We start from the raw sequence: 17517 nt of genomic DNA, 5'->3' as shown, positions 1-17517 counted from the left end.
GATTTCCTTCAGAATGGATAGGTTTGATCTTCTTGCAGTCCATGGGACTCTCAAGAGTCTCCTCCAGCACTATATGCCAACACTATACACCAGATATTATATAATTTCTTACGTATCATAATTGATTTCCATTGCTTCTCATTTTCTCCCTATTTTTTGTTGCTCATGGCTTTTCTTGTGTCACAGTCTCTTAATATTGCCATGCGCTTTTTAAAAATACATATATGAGCTGCTTTAGACCATGAATTAGAACGGTGAGATAGAAATCCATTAGCAAAACTAAGTAAGCGAAGTGAGTAACTACACGGAACCACCCACGGCCGCTCCCGGCAGAAGGTCACCTGTGGTCTTTGCAGGATAATGGCCACAGTTAAGCGGGTGCAGAAGCCCAGTTCTTGCACCGCCCTGGATACGCGATAAACAGCGGGTGAGAAACCTTCGCACCGCCCTAGTGCCGTCTCCAAACAGGCAGCAGCAGCAGCTGGGAACACGTGGCAGCAAACCCGGGCTTGCTGCTGCGTTACGTGTGAAACGGCCCTGAGCTTACTTTGCAGTTGCTGCTGATTTGCAAATTTTAGAAATAAAAATAAAAATCCAGCTGCCTCCTTGACCTCGAATAGCCTTCTATCTTAAGCCCCTAGAAAGCATCGGGAGGCCCCCTCCGCCGCCCGAGCAGCAAAGGCGCCCTCCGCCTCGCCTTCCTCGCTCGGCCCTCTCGCGCACCCGCGTCTCTCGCTTCCGACGTGGCGCCTCTCGCACGCGGAGCTCCATCTTCCCTCGCCGTCTCTAAGCGATAACGGAGCGTGGGCGTCCCCGCCAAGTTCTCTCGGGTTTTTTTGCTTAGGTTCCAGAGAACCGACCAATAGCCGGGCGAGCTGCCTTCCGTCTCATTTGCATAGTCGCCGCTGCTGGCCAATGGGCGGGCGTGCAGCGTGTTTGGAATGCTCTGGTCCTCCCCTGCGCGCTCTCCCGGGTGGCGACGGAGCGGGCGGCTGCCTTGGCAGAGCAACCCGAGGAGGGAAGCTCTTGCCAGCTGCTCGGCCGGGGCATCGGCCCTGGAAACGCCTCTGCTTTCCCTTGGCTGGAGACTCCTCCGCGTGCAGCTCTTGCTGCGCCCGGAGCGGAGGGATCATGTCGGTGGCGGGCCTGAAGAAGCAGTTCCACAAAGCCAGCCAGGTAAGAGAAGCTTTAGGCGCTAAGGAAGATGGTTTGTTTTGTGGAAACCTTGCAACCCCCGTGCCAAGGTGGGAGGAATTGCATCGCACTTTTTATCACCTGCTCTTTTATGTCCGGTCTTATCTATAGCTCCGTATTGCCTACACGGACTGGCAGCAGCCAATCCGACCTAGAGATGCTGGGTGTTGTTGAACCCGGGACCTTTGATATGCAGAGTAGATGTTCTGAGTATCCCCAATGAATTGCTCCATCTGAGGATCTCGGGGGATGTGCTGCCCATTGGATTTCCCTATCAGATTTTCTTGGGTGCATTAGACCTGGACTCTTTTCCTGGGCCGTTTTGCACGTTATGTGGGAGAGAATTTGTGTTTGCTCAGAAAAGAGTTGTAGCCAGTCACTGGTCCCCCATGGACCCCTGTAGCCAGATGCGTATTTTGCAAATGCCAAGCTTGTGATGTTTGTACGTATTTAGGGCACACATTGTTGTATGCAGAGAGCAAGAGAGAGAGAAAATGTGGGGAGAGGTGAAGAAAGGAAGTCCAGATATCACTTTGGGCAATCATTTTCCTGCTCTCCCAGACGTAGCAACTCCTTTGCCATATCCAGTTTAGCTCTTGGGTAACCCCTCTCAGGGAATTCAACTTTCTCCCTCCTCTGCAGGTGATCATGCTTACGCTGGATTAAGCTCTGTTATTGTATGATGGAACTTGCTCTTGAGTAAGCAACCTATATCTGTTTAATTCTTCCCTTCCATCTTCCGTGCCATAATAGCATTGGAGGGGTGGTTATTATTTCTGATTCTGTATTTCCAGGCCTCACTTGCTCTTGTGCTAGGTCCTATATTTGTATGCCATTAAGCCCATGTTTCTGTGTTGTCCACCCCTCGCTCCATAGTCCTGCTTAGTCTAACACATGGGAATTAAACAGACCATCTTGGCTGATTGGGCTCGGTGCCCGTTATATGCTAATGATGTTGGTTGGTAGATCTCCAGATCAACATGCTGGTTGGTTTATACGAGGTTCTGTGGTGTGTGTTTTCCAGTGCTTTGTGCTTTGGAGGGGATATTGTGTTTTTGGTTTAAATTTGCTGTGGATTTGTATTTTTCTGAAAGAGAAGTCTTGTTTGCCTCTCTCAGCCTCCCTCAATCCTGGACGTCAGAGATGGGCAGCCTTGAGCTGTCCTGGCCTCTCTATGTGGCCCTCAGAACCCTCACATGACTCACCAGCCCTGCCTCACATCCTCCTCGAACATTTATGGATGACTGGAACAGATGTGGGCTTTCAACCCTGGTATCTTTGGCTTGCTTAAGGGTGCAAGAGGTGGACTAAAAAAGGCTCCCTGCTGTATACCGTATTTTTTGCACCATAACACTCACTTTTTCCCTCCTAAAATAAAATAATAATAATAATAATAATAATAATAATAATAATAATAATTTATTATTTGTACCCCGCCCATCTGGCTGGGTTTCCCCAGCCACTCTGGGCGGCTTCCATAGAAACCAAAAATACTCTAAATATCACAGATTAAAAACTTCCCTGAACAGGGAAGTAAGGGGAAATGTCTGTGCGTGTTATGGAGGGAATGCCTACGGGTGGCATGCCTACAGATTTTCCACCTCTAAAAACTATGTGCGTGTAATGGTCAGGTGCGTGTTATAGAGCGAAAAATACGTTAAAGCCATGGTTTTCCCAGTAGTGATGTATGGAAGTGAGAGCTGGACCATCAAGAAGGCTGATCGCCGAAGAATTGATGCTTTTGAATTCTGGTGCTGGAGGAGACTCTTGAGAGGCCCATGGACTGCAAGAAGATCAAACCTCTCCATTCTGAAGGAAATCAGCCCTGAGTGCTCACTGGGAGGACAGATCCTGAAGCTGAGGCCAATACTCTGGCCACCTCATGAGAAGAGAAGACTCCCTGGAAAAGACCCTGATGCTGGGAAAGATGGAGGGCACAAGGAGAAGGGGACGACAGAGGACGAGATGATTGAACAGTGTTCTCGAAGCTGCCAGCATGAGTTTGACCAAACTGCGGGAGGCAGTGGAAGACAGGAGTGCCTGGCGTGCTCTGGTCCATGGGGTCACGAAGAGTCGGACACGACTAAACAACTAAACAACAACCACCCTTGTTGTACGTTAGTGAATGGACTTCATAATCCTCTACAGACTTTTAACTGCCCCTTACCTTTTTTCCGTCTGCTAGGATGCTATTATCTTCTTCTTTACTGATGTTTGGTTGTATCTCTTCCTTCTATTTTCCCACTAACCCTTCACGAATAAGTTGCCCCTTCTTTCCTCCAAGGCTGGTTTCCTTTTCTTCCATTGCCAAAGAGAAAGGTATCTTCGTATTAATTCTTTGCAGCATGCTTAGCTGGTGGTTTGTTGTGCTGCGAAGCTTTAAAGTGATTTGAAATGACCCAGTCCATCTTGGTGTTGGAAACTGCCTTATACCGAGTCAGAGCCTTGGTCTATTCAGCTCAGTGATGTCTGCACAGACTGGCAGGAGCTCTTCAGGGTTCATGCAGGTACTCTTTCCTAGTCCTACCTGGAGATGCCAGAAATTGAACCTTCTGTGTGTCAATGTGACCATTTGGCCACAAATGCTCAAAGTGTGAGAGTGCCTTTCAAACTTGGGCTTCTAAAACAGACCTCTAACTTGCCAACAGTTTGTTAATTAGATATATATTCCACCTTTCTTCCAAGGATCTCAAGGGCACATACCTGATTCTTCTCCCCCACCCCACGCGAGTTTTTCCCAGTTCTGTGATAGTTTAGGCCAAGAAATAGTTGACTGGCCCAAAGTCAACTATTTCCAATCCAATCATTTATTGTGTTTGACTAAAAGCCATTACAAATTCGATTACATATCCAACAAGTCAATTAAAGCCTGTTAAAAGAAATTCAGAGATATAAATCCACTTACAATAAGTCAAATTAATGAATTGCCTGCACAGTCGATGGCATTGTCTTTTATATAGCTAGCATGAATACTTTTAGCGGCTTTAGCAAATAGGGCTGCTTTGTTTGTGACAAGCGGATCGCAATCAGATAATATATTTTCACGTCAGAGTTCTGTCCCTGTAGCGGTGCCAACATCTGTTCCAAAAATCTCTTTCTGGGGTTTCGACAATGGAGTATATAATGGGGGATTTCTTCTACCTCACCTACCCCACAAATACAAAGTCTTAAATGTCTTGGAACTTTTCCGTACCTTCCACTTAAGACTGATGTAGGCATTGTTTCAAAACGGGGAGCTGTAAATGCAGTTCTCAGGGAGGCAAAGGTAAGTGACTGCAAGAATTGAGCTTTGGTGTAGTTAGATTTCAGCAAATAGTACCAACGGGAGAATTTTGAGATATGGATTTGAGATAAATATTGCTCGTTATCCTGTTTATATATCCAAATCCAATCCTGAGGAGGCTTTTAACTAAAGTCAACTAGTTTCATGGCTGAGTGGCAACTTGAACCTTAGCCTTCCCCCTCTTGGTCCACCATTCTGGACTATAGTGTGTGAAAACAAGATGAACTGGCTTGCAACTCTTTGCATGTTGGTATAGTGGCATTCCTTCCCCTTCTGGTTGAGAATGTACTGCAAATAAATGACTAACATAGGCATGTGTGGGCAGAGATGCCTGTAAAATGGTTTCAAATGACTTTGGTGATAAGTTTTTTTTCTGGGCTCAATTAGCAGGCTGCTCAGACTTGTCTGAGCTCCCTTTGTTCTCTTAAACCTTTGTGTTGCACTGTTTTCTGGTGGGATTCGATCACATATAATTGAAGGGGAAGGTATCCGTCCGCTTGTGGCAATGCAAGCGTCCCATGGCATTTTTCTTTCTCCCAGCGGTCATCCCTCCTTTGGTCACTGCTGTGGACACACAACCTGACTGATCCAGGCGCGACGGCCATCTGCAAGGGATTTCCACATTGGGGGGGGGGGATTGATGTTTCCAGCCTTCGTGTCATGTTTGCAGACATCTTCGTACAGTGGTACCTCAGGTTAAGTACTTAATTCGTTCTGGAGGTCCGTTCTTAACCTGAAACTGTTCTTAACCTGAAGCACCACTTTAGCTAATGGGGCCTCCTGCTGCTGCTATGCTGCTGCCGTGCGATTTCTGTTCTCATCCTGAAGCAAAGTTCTTAACCCGAAGTACTATTTCTGGGTCAGTGGAGTGTGTAACCTGAAGCAAATGTAACCTGAAGCATATGTAACCCGACGTACCATTGTAATGCTGAGTTGGTCTGCCAATGGACCTGGTGCCGGAAACCTGATCCCCATACAGCATTCCCCTGGAGATCCTGTCATCTTCCAAGCCATGAAACTTAGAAACGCTGGCATGATCAAGCCAGCGTAGACGTTGTTGAGGCAGAAGTGTGAATATTCTGGGAATGTGGTCTTGGGAGAGCACATATTGGTTTGAGACTCTGTCTTGCCAATTGATGCCCAAAATCTTCCTGATGCAGTGCATATGGAAGGTGTTGAAGTATAACTCCTGGCTGGTACAAGTTGCCCACAACTCACTTCCATAAACCAGCATGCTCAACACTCAAGTCTGGTGGATCTTCATCTTGGTATTCAATGTTATTTTCCCATACCCTTCTGGAGGAGCGAGCCATTGCTGTAGCTTTCCGATATGCTTGACCAGCTCAGCTTTGATTGAGCTGGTCATGGTGGAGCCCAGGTCAACAGAATCGTCTACCACCTCAAGCGTGTGGTCACCAGTGCTGATGCGTGGAGACTGGGATAGAGGACTCAGCTACACTGAGTCAATTACAGATGTACCTTGGAAGTTGAACATTCGACTTCCAAAACATTTGGGAACCAAGGCATGGCTTCTCATTGGCTGCGGGAACTTCCTGCAGCCAATCGGAAGCTGTGGAAGTCATCTCAGACGTTCGGGTTGCAAAGAGCATTTGAAAACTGGAACACTCACTTCTGGTTTTCTGGTTTTTGATCGTTCGGGAGCCACTAGAGAAAGGTCTGCTTGAATTGTTTGCTGCAGCACTTTTTATTACACGACAACCAAGTGTTTTGCTTATGTGACGGATACCTTTGTCCACTTACTCCCCACTCAGAAACTTAAAACTAATGAGGAGCCACTTTTTTGGGTGCTGGGCTGCGGGGAATTTGACATTTAATTTAATTACAATCAGGGCTTGTCCACACTTCTGCTTGTCTTGCGCCTAGAAAGCTCGGGTCCAAGAAGTTATCCCATGCTTTCTAGTAGACAGGTCTGAGAGGTTTTTCATTTGTCCTACCACTTTCCCAGGGCAAAACTGATTGATGATTGTTTCCATTCAGCAGTAAACAGCAGGTTTTCCCAGGAGAAAGGTGGCAGGACAAGCCCTAAGGAATTGTGATTGTGACTGAGCCCTAAGGAAAGTTTTAAGCTTAATGGTTACTCACGGAAGCCACAATACTTAGTTTCAGGCAAATGCTCCTAACAGAAAACTTTAAAACCTCAGCACTCTTACTAAAACCTAGACTTGGGAAGTGAGAGCTGGACCATAAAGAAGGCTGATCGCCGAAGAATTGATGCTTTTGAATTATGGTGCTGGAGGAGACTCTTGAGAGTCCCATGGACTGCAAGAAGATCAAACCTATCCATTCTGAAGGAAATCAGCCCTGAGTGCTCACTGGAAGGACAGATCGTGAAGCTGAGGCTCCAATACTTTGGCCACCTCATGAGAAGAGAAGACTCCCTGGAAAAGACCCTGATGTTGGGAAAGATGGAGGGCACAAGGAGAAGGGGACGACAGAGGATGAGATGGTTGGACAGTGTTCTTGAAGCTACCAACATGAGTTTGACCAAACTGCGGGAGGCAGTGGAAGACAGGAGTGCCTGGCGTGCTCTGGTCCATGGGGTCACGAAGAGTCGGACACGACTAAATGGCTAAACAACAACAACAGACTTGGGATAGATGCTCCCTACCTAGAATGGCTATTACTGTTACTATACCAGCAACACTTCTCCAGCCTCTTCTAGGATTGCCCTCCCTAGCTAACCCCTATAATCCCTATCAGCACAGGTCTCTTTCTCCCCCGGTCCCTATCTGACTGGCTGACAATCCCCATCTAACAGTGGGGCTACCTTTGAAGGTGACTCGGAAACTGCAATTCATCCAGAATGCGGCAGCTAGATTGGTGGCTGGGAGTGGCCACCGAGACCATATAGCACCGGTCCTCAGAGACCTGCATTGGCTCCCAGTAAGTTTCCAATTCAAAGTGTTGGTGCTGACCTTTAAAGCCCTGAACGACCTTGGCCCAGTATACCTGAAAGAGCATCTCCACCCTCATCGTTCAGCCCGGACACTGAGGTCCAGTGCTGTTGTTAATTTCTACTCTGCCCTTCGATTATTCAGGGTGTATTAAGATGGCTCCTAAGAATCTTGGGCTGCAGTGTTTATTATTGCTATTATTATTTATTAAATTTAGTTAGCTGTTTAGCCTAGTCTGACACCACACCAATGACTGTGGTTAAGAAATGTTTGCTTGAGTTCAAATCATGCTACCACAGCAAAAAAATACGGTAAATCTCACACTGTGTCATCATAAGATATTCTGATGCAATGGGTAAGGGTACATTTTGTCCCTTGAGGTCAAAGTAGGGGCCCCCCAATCATTCTTTCATTCAATCATCTAATTTAATTCATATCCTGCCCTTTATCCGCAAGAAGTGAGGTTGCAGGGAACCAGGCAGAGGGCCTTCTCGGTAGTGGCGCCCGCCCTGTGGAACGCCCTCGCATCAGATGTAAAGGAAATAAACAACTATCTGACTTTTAGAAGACATCTGAAGGCAGCCTTGTTTAGGAAAGTTTTTAATGTTTTCTGTTTTATCGTGTTTTGAATGTTCTGTTGGAAACCGCCCAGAGTGGCTGGGGAAACCCAGACAGGTGGGTGGGGTGTAAATAAAATAAATTATTATTATTATTTCAGGGCAGTTCACAAGATAAAAACGCAACATACTTTTAGAATGCTACATGAAGTTTCCCTTTTGATCAATCTTGCATCGTTATAACACCCTTAACACTGCGAGGGTATTACTTGTTTCCTATCAAAGGCTGGCTTTCAGTTTTTGTTTGTTTGTTAAGGCTTTCGTAATAGAAAAAAACAAAACATTTCAGAGGTAAGATCAGGTCCTTCCTGATCAACTGCGAGTTCTGTTTGCTTAAAGCAGCCTTTCCCAATCTGGTGCTCTCTGGATGTTGTTAGATTCCAACTCGCAAGGGGAATTGCTGATTCCCTCCTCTATCCACCTGTTCTGCAACTCAGTGTCCCTACAGCCTCCATAAACTGGCTTGTCTTGGAAAGGAGGATGCAGAAAGTCTAATGCAGCTGCAGAAACTTCTCCGCAGTTCTCTGGGCCCCTGGAGAATGCCTGGTGGGCTGGGGTTGGGGCTTTGCAAAGCGATCTGGGTGCGACAGGTACAGGAGCCCTGAGAGAACAAAGCGTTGGCAACGCAAGTACAGTGGTACCTCAGGTTAAGTACTTAATTCGTTGCAGAGGTCCGTTCTTAATCTGAAACTGTTCTTAACCTGAAGCACCACTTTAGCTAATGGGGCCTCCTGCTGCCGCCGCGCCGCCAGAGCACGATTTCTGTTCTCATCCTGAAGCAAAGTTCTTTACCTGAGGTACTATTTCTGGGTTAGCAAAGTCTGTAACCTGAAGCGTATGTAACCTGAAGCATATGTAACCCGAGGTACCACTGTAGACAGAAGGGAGTCAACCCGTATTCAACTTCTGCATATCCAGTTGGCCCTGCCTACCCCAACTTCCCCTGAACCTTCTACTGGGGTTTCTTCCTTCTTCCACCCTCCTCCCACTAGTAACTGCCTCTTTCCCCTCAGCCACCATGTGCGTTTGTGACATCACAGGAAGTTTGTAGCCAGCGGCAACTGCTAGGGATGCATCTGCATAGCCTCCCATCCCGGTACTGGAAAGCAGAATGTCATGAACGTTACTTAGATGTATTTAGAAATTCATTGATTAGAAGTAGACTTAGAAGTAGCTTAGGATCTGTTGTCGCCTTCATTGCTTTCATGGGTGCTTTTGAGGAAAGCCTCATCAACTTCTGACATCCATGAAAGGCAAACACAGATACGGTGAGGGGAATGGCCCTCATTCAACAGTATCATCCAGGCGTCTCCACTGACCAGCCTGCCAACTTCCACCCATGAATATGCAGTGGTTCATTCACTCAGAGGGCAGCCAACACCACTCTCTGAACACGTAATTCTCAGGAATGCTGTGACCTGTGTCTACACTCCATTCAAACTTACCCCAGCATCAATCCACAAATATCCACACAGCTTTTGTCAACAGCCTTCTGAAGGTGAATTTCAAACAGCTTACATGCACAAACTTCAGCCCTGCAACATCCTGGGCTTCCACATGCTAATCATATCAGCTTCCTTTTTTCCCATTTTTTTTCATTTCATAACACAAATAAAGAACACAAACAAAGCAACAAACAATACAAACAAATTCTTGTCATATCCTTATTTTTCTAAACATTGTTAAGTGGGCTTCTCCAAGTCCCACCTATCTGATTTTCATTTTACGTCATCTTTAGTAGTTTTCATATATCATAATTTCTAACCATCTTCTTTTTTTTAATCACACTTAAAATAACTTCACATTTTATCACTTACAAATAATACTATTTTAAAATACAGTATCTTCTACTTCTAACCCTACAGCCTATATCCACTTCCCAAGCTATTCAAAGATTTAAATATAAATCACATCAGCTTCCGTCCAGCAACAACTGCCAGCAGCGGCTGAGCGTATGCCCGTGCTGCCCAGGGCGGGCGCTCTCTCGAGGGGTGTGTGGCACAGAGAGTGCCCTCCCGGGATAGCCACTAGGGTGTACGCCCTGCAGCCAGGGGCAGAGCGAGCCACTCACGGGGGCGGAGCGTGCCATCCATGGCGGACATTTGGTGCACCGTCAGCCCACAACTCCCAACCTATCAAAATGAAGAGGGAAGGGGGAATTCCACAGCTCATGGTAGGCTTGGGAGTCGCGGGTGGGTGGCACGCCGAATGTCACCCCCCTCAGTGAGGGAACCCAGGGCGGATTGCCCCTACACCCCTGACTGCCAGCTTCTGCCAGGTCCATCGCCAGCTCCCAGCCATGGATATCAGCCGCTTTCACGCCGCGATCCTGCCCAGCAGGTCCACTTGCCTTCTCGTTGCTTCACAGCATCCCATTGATGGATGATTACCTCCTTCCATCTGCCGCTTCGCCTCCCTGTGGAAGGAGGCACCAAGTGTTGAATAACACAGCTGTTGTCCACTGTGTCCTCCTCAAGCTTTTGCCTTGGCATTCCTCTTGGGCTGCTTTTGTATATCCACTGAGCTTCCATGTGCTTTTGTGACATCACAGGAAGTCCACAGCCAATAGCAGCAGCTGGGGAGGCATCATCATCATCACCTCCTCAGGCCTCACAGTGGTGGGTGTGGCTCAGCAGTCATTTGCCCCTTGGCTTGTTTAAGGTGTACAGCTCACTCCTTATCTGTAATGACACCAGAGAAAGGCATGCCATAAATCCATAGTGGGTGTGTGGGTGTTATTTTTTATCCTGATGGCTGCATTCCCTTGGGTCAATTTTTACATGTATGGGAACCAACTCCTAGGGGTCGAGGTCTCTTCACCCCCTCCCAAATATTGATTAGTTACAGTTGCATCAGGTGTGCTGGAGAGAACACCTGTTTGGGTTGAATAATAGATTAGAGAAGCCAGTAAGTTGTAATTTCAGCTGAATTTGGGGGAACCACTTGAAGCATCTGCTGTATTGAGCTATTTTAGTTGCTTTTGTTTGATTTGTTCATTGCAAATAGCTGAAAGCCTGAATTTTGATAATAAACCTGATTTGCACTGGAGGTTGAATAATATGGATCTGAACTGTATGACTTCGTGTGATTGGTACTTTTATCTATGGATATAAGTAATAATTCTGTGAACTGCCCTGAGACCCCCGAGTATAGGGCAGTATATAAATTCAATTATTACCATATTTTTTGCTCCATAAGATGCACCTGACCATAAAACGCACCAAGTTTTTAGAGGAGGAAAACAAGAAAAAAATATATTCTGAATGAAACAGTGGATGTATGATTTTTGTGGTTCATGCTGTGGCCACAGACATGTTATTTGATGGTGAGTTTGGGGTAAAGGTAAAGGGACCCCTGACCATTAGCTCCAGTCGTGGATGACTCTGGGGTTGTGGCGCTCATCTCACTTTATTGGCCGAGGGAGCCGGCATACAGTTTCCAGGTCATGTGGCCAGTATGACTAAGCCGCTTCTGGTGAACCAGAGCAGCGCATGGAAACGCCGTTTACCTTCCCGCCGGAGTGGTACCTATTTATCTACTTGCACTTTGACGTGCTTTCGAACTGCTAGGTTGGCAGGAGCAGGGACCCAAAGCAAAAATCCTGAGAATCCATCTGCATCTGTGCTTTGTAACCACGTTTTTGCGCCATTACGGCCCCACGCAACAGTGGATGTGTGATATTTTGGGTGCAGGCTGTAGCCATGGACATTCTATGTGATCTGATGGTGAATTTGGGGTGACCCAGTGCAAAAATCCTGAGGATACATGTGGATCCGTGCTTTGCAACCACATTACAAGGAAGAAAAAAGTGTGTCTTATGGAGCGAAAAATACGGTAATAATAATAATAATGCACAATGAATGCCCATGGGTATGGCGATGGATTGTTCTCCCTTCAGTGCTGTCCCTCCCTAGACATTCAAAAGAACGTGTAAACCCTCAACTGTATCCAGGAGTTGCGGGGTGTGTGTGGGGGGCACTTTCCACTGTCAAAGTCTCCATGTGTGCTGGCTACATGCTGTCCACTCCTGACCTTTCAAGTGGTGAGCACAGAGATCTCCAAGGAGTGTCTTAACAGCATTCAGACAAGCATGGATAGAATCTCCCTGCTGACCCAAGAACTCGATTCATGCAAAGTGGGGTCTCCTGGATCATTGATGACAGGCCCAGCACGTGCACCCCACTTTGTTTGGAGCTCCCCATGTTCTTCTTCTGGACAGGGAGCTGCAGTTAGATGCCTTATCTTTAAACACGTATCCCAGTACAGAGATGTGTTTTGGGACCTAGTTCCACCAAGACACACTCCTTGCAGCAAAAATTCCTCCCATGTGCGTATCTCCTTTACTGAATTGGGAGAAATGAATGCAATTCTTGCCAAAAAACAACAGCAGTGAAAACGGCTGCAAAACATTTCTGCTGCGGCATGTCTAGAGAGTTGTCAACAGTGCCTGTGAACGTGTGTCGCCTGTGGAAATATCTGTTTTCCAAAATAGGAATGGCTCAGCCTCTTTTACATGATAGATTTAATTAGTCCTGGTCTGTATGAACTCTGTGAAACAGGGTGTATCTACATATTAAAAAAAAAACCAAAACCATTGCCTTTGCGGTGATTAAATCTGACCTCTTCCCAACAGGGTGTCTATAAAATTAGGGATGTGAAACAATGGGGGTTTGAGCCTCCTGCTGCGCAGGCCCACGCACTGGGGCAGCATCTTCTGCTAAAACAATTTAAAGATTTTGACCCCCTGCTGGTTTGCAAGCTAGCAGAGCATTGATGCTGCGTAAACATTTGCCATCTGGGAGCTCTAGAGGAGCAGCTGTTGGGGCTGGTGGTAGGTGGATTGCAGAAGGATTCATCTATGTAAAGGTCCTCCGTTGGAAAAATGGGCCCACGATTGCTCCTAACTGTGGTGAACAACTGTTTAACAGAAGAAGATGTTAGTTCAGCAGCAGCGAGTTTTCAAGGTCCCCCAGAACTCTGCTTCAGGCGAAAGGTTACACAAACTAGGAAGTGGATGGGGGATGAGGACAAAATTGAAAAAAGAAAAAAAAGTGTAGACTGGATGTTTCACCATTCGGTCAGATTTTAGTCTCAGCTACAGGATGGATATTGCTACATTCACACTATATACCATATTTTTTACTCTATAAGACTCACTTTTTGCCTCCTAAAAAGTAAGGGGAAATGTGTGTGCGTCTTATGGAGCGAATGCAGGCTGCGCAGCTATCCCAGAAGCCAGAACAGCAAGAGGGATTGCTGCTTTCACTGTGCAGCGATCCCTTTTGCTGTTCTGGCTTCTGAGATTCAGAATATTTTTTTTTCTTGTTTTCCTCCTCCAAAAACTAGGTGCGTGTTGTGGTCTGGTGCATCTTATAGAGCGAAAAATACGGTATTTAAAGCACTACAAAGGAACCTTAAACAGTCGTGATTTCCCCTAGAGAATTCTGGGTCATTATATTTACTGGTGTCTGAAGTTCATACCCTGCTTTTTGATGGTTGATCATTCCAATTCTTGAGTTTCTCAGATGAGTACAGTACTTGTAGCTGTGGACACTACACTTTGTTCCCAGTTACATATAGACCACATTCACACTATGATACCACTTTAAGCAGTCATGGCTTCCCCCAAAGAATTCTGGGAACTGTGATTAGTTAAAGGAGGCACCTATATACCTCCAGAGCTACAGTTCCAAGAGTGTTTAACAACGAACTTCTCTTCCTATGGAACTCTGGGAATTGTAGTTCTGTTAGGGGAATTGGGTTCTTCTAACAACTCTCAGCACCCTTAACAAACTACAGCTTCCAGGATTCTTTAAATGTTATTCTTTTGAGGAAGCAATGTGCATTGTTTGTGCTTGAAATATATCGTGTTCTTGGTGGTGCTTGTTGATGGCAAACACCAATTTTGGTGCCAATGAATTCTGTAAATTAATGATGTGCTGTGTGGAGGAGTTTATTTCTTGTCCTATATCTCCTGCCAGCTCCATTAGATGACCCTCAGCTTCTGGTTACTCTTGAGAGGAGCAAAAGTGCTCTTTCCTTCTCTGCACCAGCGTCATTTATAAACCTCTGTCATACTGCAAATTAAAGAGATTCGAAGACTGTTTACAAATCAGATTTCTCTGTGGTTGCTTGGAAGCTATTCAGAACATGCCCAGTTATCCCAAGCAAATGTATGGTGTCGGTTGAAGTTAAGTTGGCAAAATAGAAGTGAATTCTGAAAGGGGAGATGAGAATGCACAAAAGGAACAGTCGGAAGAATGAAAGGTGAGCTTGCCTCGGGAAGCATATGATTCCTGCTGAGCTTTCTTTTAAAACCCTCAGAACAAAGACTCTGGATTGATCAAAGGCGTAACAAAAGAAGAAGCTAAGAAAAAGTGTCGCACTTGGAATGCTATGCACAATTCTGGTTGAAAGGACATTGAAGAGCTGGAAAGCGACAAATCCGCTCCACTTCCCCAGTGGGGAGGAGTTGCGGCGGACCGCGTGGCCACCCACTCCCCACCGGGGGCAGGGGACTTTGCCCCCCGTTGCCTGGGGGATCCTGGCCACGTCAGAGCCCGGCCAGCCAGTCCGCTGGCCGGGGTGGTGGTGGCTGGGGCCGTTTAAACGGAGGAGCAAGCCAGAGGACTTCCTCTTTGGCTTGCTTCCTCAATCACCCGCCCTCTCTCCCTATTTTGCAGGTTAGGCAATGGCCTTGCTATGGACTTCGGTTGGTCGCCTTGGTTGTCCGAGGGGCCTGGCAGGAATTTTTCCACTTGGCAAATTGGCACTGGCCACTTGGTTTTTGCCTACCTCGTAGCAATCGTCACAACTTTGTTAGGGTTGCGGTTAGGCATTGTTTGACCTTGTGTGGGGGAGGGGAGGTGTGGCCATCACCTGCCTCTCCATGCTTAAGGGTATTCCATTAAAGGAATCCAGGGGTGTTGATCTATTCCGAAGCCCAGCTGGGGGGCTAAGGCCTTGACACAACCCCGACGGGAACACCAGGGGGAGCTTGAGTTGGTTCGCAGCAACAGGGCTCCCCCTACCGGTGGTTTACCCTTACTGGGACTTCCTGCACAATGGGCAGGAGTCAGATATAGTCAGGCCCAATCAATGCCTAAGCCACAACCGCTCACATTCTGCAATTTCAATAAAGTTGTGGCCAAAATTTGCCCAATAACATAAACCTAATATCCGTGTCCTTGTGTGAGTTATTTCCAACGAGGGGGGGGGCTGCGGGGTCTCGCCACGCAACTGAGATGGCCAAGGGGTCAGAGCCTTTTAAGTACTGGTCTTCTTAGCACAATGTTTAGATCCATCAGTTGGCTTTAGGTTATAATTTAAAATACACAATATTTTGCTTCTTAGTATTCCTCACAACAATCTTGTAAGGTGGGCCAGTTTGGGTATTTACATACTGTGGATGGAATCTGAATCTGAGTTATATTGGCTTGCCTAAGGCATTCATCCTGAGCTAGCAGCTAGGGTGAACTGGGGGATTTCCTGGGTCATGGCTTGAACTCCATCCATTAAGCCAACAGCTGATCTTTACATAGGTCTCTTCTAGATGATCTGTTAATGGAACATTGATTTGTTGGCCAATGCTGACTATTTATTGAACACCTATTGTTTACATGCTCCTGCCAACCTAGCAGTTCAAAAGCACATCAAGTACAAGTTGATAAATAGGTACCGCTGCGGCGGGAAGGTAAACAGTGTTTCCGTGCGCTTCTCTGGTTCGCCAGAAGCGGCTTAGTCATGCTGCCCACAAGACCCGGAAGCTGTACGCCGGTTCCCTCGGCCAGTAAAGCGAGATGAGCGCCGCAACCCCAGAGTTGTCCGCGACTGGACCTAATGGTCAGGGGTCCCTTTACCTTTTTATTGTTTACAAGGAGGTGAGATTATGTTGCGCTACCCCAGTGTTCCCACTGCATTTTCCTGGCCCTTTCTGTGTTGCTAAAAGTGTGGGTTTGGGGCTGGTGGAAGTGGGTATGCTGTGGAAGAGCACCAAACCAACTAATTGTGCAAACTGAACTTGGCAGTTCATTGTTGAGTCTCAGTAGTAAATAGCAACAGTCTGGAAGTGCCCAAACGCTAAATCCTGGTGTAGGTGTGTGTGTGTTTGTTTGTTTCCTTGTTTTTTGAAAATGGAAATCTGTTGATAGCTATTCACTTGATATTGGAGCGTCTATCAGGGATCATGACTTCAAATAGCACATTTTAGAGTCATCATTTCGTCCAACTTCTGGAATATGCAGCTGTCCCATATGGGGATCAAACCTGCAACCTTGGCGTTATCAGCACCAACTGAGCTATCCAGCAGGACTATTCGACACTTAAATTTCACCCATGGCTTAAATGGCTTCTCCCTTTCATCTTGCCACAACTGATTTTCCTTTCTGGCTAGTCAGATTTTTAGATCGACAACTATGTCTTGGTTTGGTTAAAAAAAACTAATAGACATAGGCTGGGTTTACAGATGTCTGCTTCTATACCCTTTTTATTTATGGATCTGTCAAGTTAAGGGTAGAGCTTGTTTTTAAAACTCCGCTTCCAATTACCTGTCAAAGTTCCTTAATCAACATGAATCTTTGGGCCAGAGAATGCCCTGTGGACTAACTGGGCCTTTCATGAATAATGCAACACAGTTGCAGGGATGTTAGGGAGCCAATGATCTTGCAAGTTCCCAAGTATTTTAAGAATCGCCATCTTGCTTGCACCTGGCTCTTTCCAATGCTGTCCAGCATTCTTTGATTCCATAAACTCGTTAAGAATTAGATGTACGATCTGCCATACATTACATTACTGGATCCAAAAGAGTCTCTCTTTCTGTAAATCATCAATGCGCAGAGAGCATAGCAGGAAAATTGCAGGGAGGGAATTGAATGTGTATACTATTTATTTAAAATATTTCTTAGCCAACCTTGATCAAAAAGATTCCTAAGTCGTGTACAAAGCTGTGAATAAAACTATTTACCCAACACAGAAATACAACATATAAGCATAGGCAAACATAAGAGGCAAAGTAAACATGTAAAATTAAAGAACAGGGTAAGGCAAAGTACTGATTAAAATGTCATCTGAACTTCCTGGGTAAAGAAGAGGGTTTCAACCTGGCACTGAAAATATTGTAATATCAGCATGCCATATTAAAAGCACAAGTCTCCAAAAGAGCATTTTTGGTTTGTTCTGCAATACTGCCTCCAACTCTGGTTGCCTCCAGACAGTCAGTATTTTGCAAGATGGATTCAAGGGCATACAGGAAATTTAGGCTTTTGCACAATTTAAGTGGATTAAAGCACTTTAGCGCAGCACAACCATATTCCGACTAAACATCAGGAAGAACTTTCTGATAGTAAAAGCTGATCGGCAGTGGAACAGACCCCCTGGGAAGGTAGTGGACTGCCCTTCCTTGGAGGTTTTCAAGTAGAGGTTGGATGGCCGTCTGTCATGGATGCTTTAGCTGAGATTCCTGCATTGCAGGGAGTTGGACTAGAATGATCATTGGAATCATATAATTCCA

The 17517-nt window shown here is 46.1% G+C and overlaps 1 protein-coding gene and 1 long non-coding RNA gene across 3 annotated transcripts in view; one reads left to right on the top strand and one right to left on the bottom strand.

The window, feature by feature from the left end:
- Positions 1–958: 958 nt before the first annotated feature.
- The window catches only part of SH3GL3 (SH3 domain containing GRB2 like 3, endophilin A3), a 50104-nt gene continuing 33545 nt past the window's right edge, over positions 959–17517 (top strand). For both annotated transcript variants that reach the window (XM_080980491.1, XM_080980492.1), the window contains exon 1: positions 959–1176. In XM_080980491.1, coding sequence (XP_080836617.1) covers positions 1132–1176 — 45 coding nt within the window. In that variant the 5' untranslated portion in view covers positions 959–1131. The remainder of the gene's footprint in view (positions 1177–17517) is intronic.
- Positions 4126–6647, bottom strand: LOC308462777. Its single transcript, XR_013979345.1, has 2 exons — positions 5396–6647; positions 4126–5151 (listed from the first exon to the last, which is right to left on the bottom strand). It is a non-coding gene; the product is annotated as an uncharacterized lncRNA (long non-coding RNA).

This window comes from Podarcis pityusensis, assembly GCF_964106645.2.
Source record: "Podarcis pityusensis genome assembly, chromosome: 14".
Taxonomy (NCBI): Eukaryota; Metazoa; Chordata; class Lepidosauria; order Squamata; family Lacertidae; genus Podarcis; species Podarcis pityusensis.
This window is presented reverse-complemented; position numbering and strand designations above follow the sequence as displayed.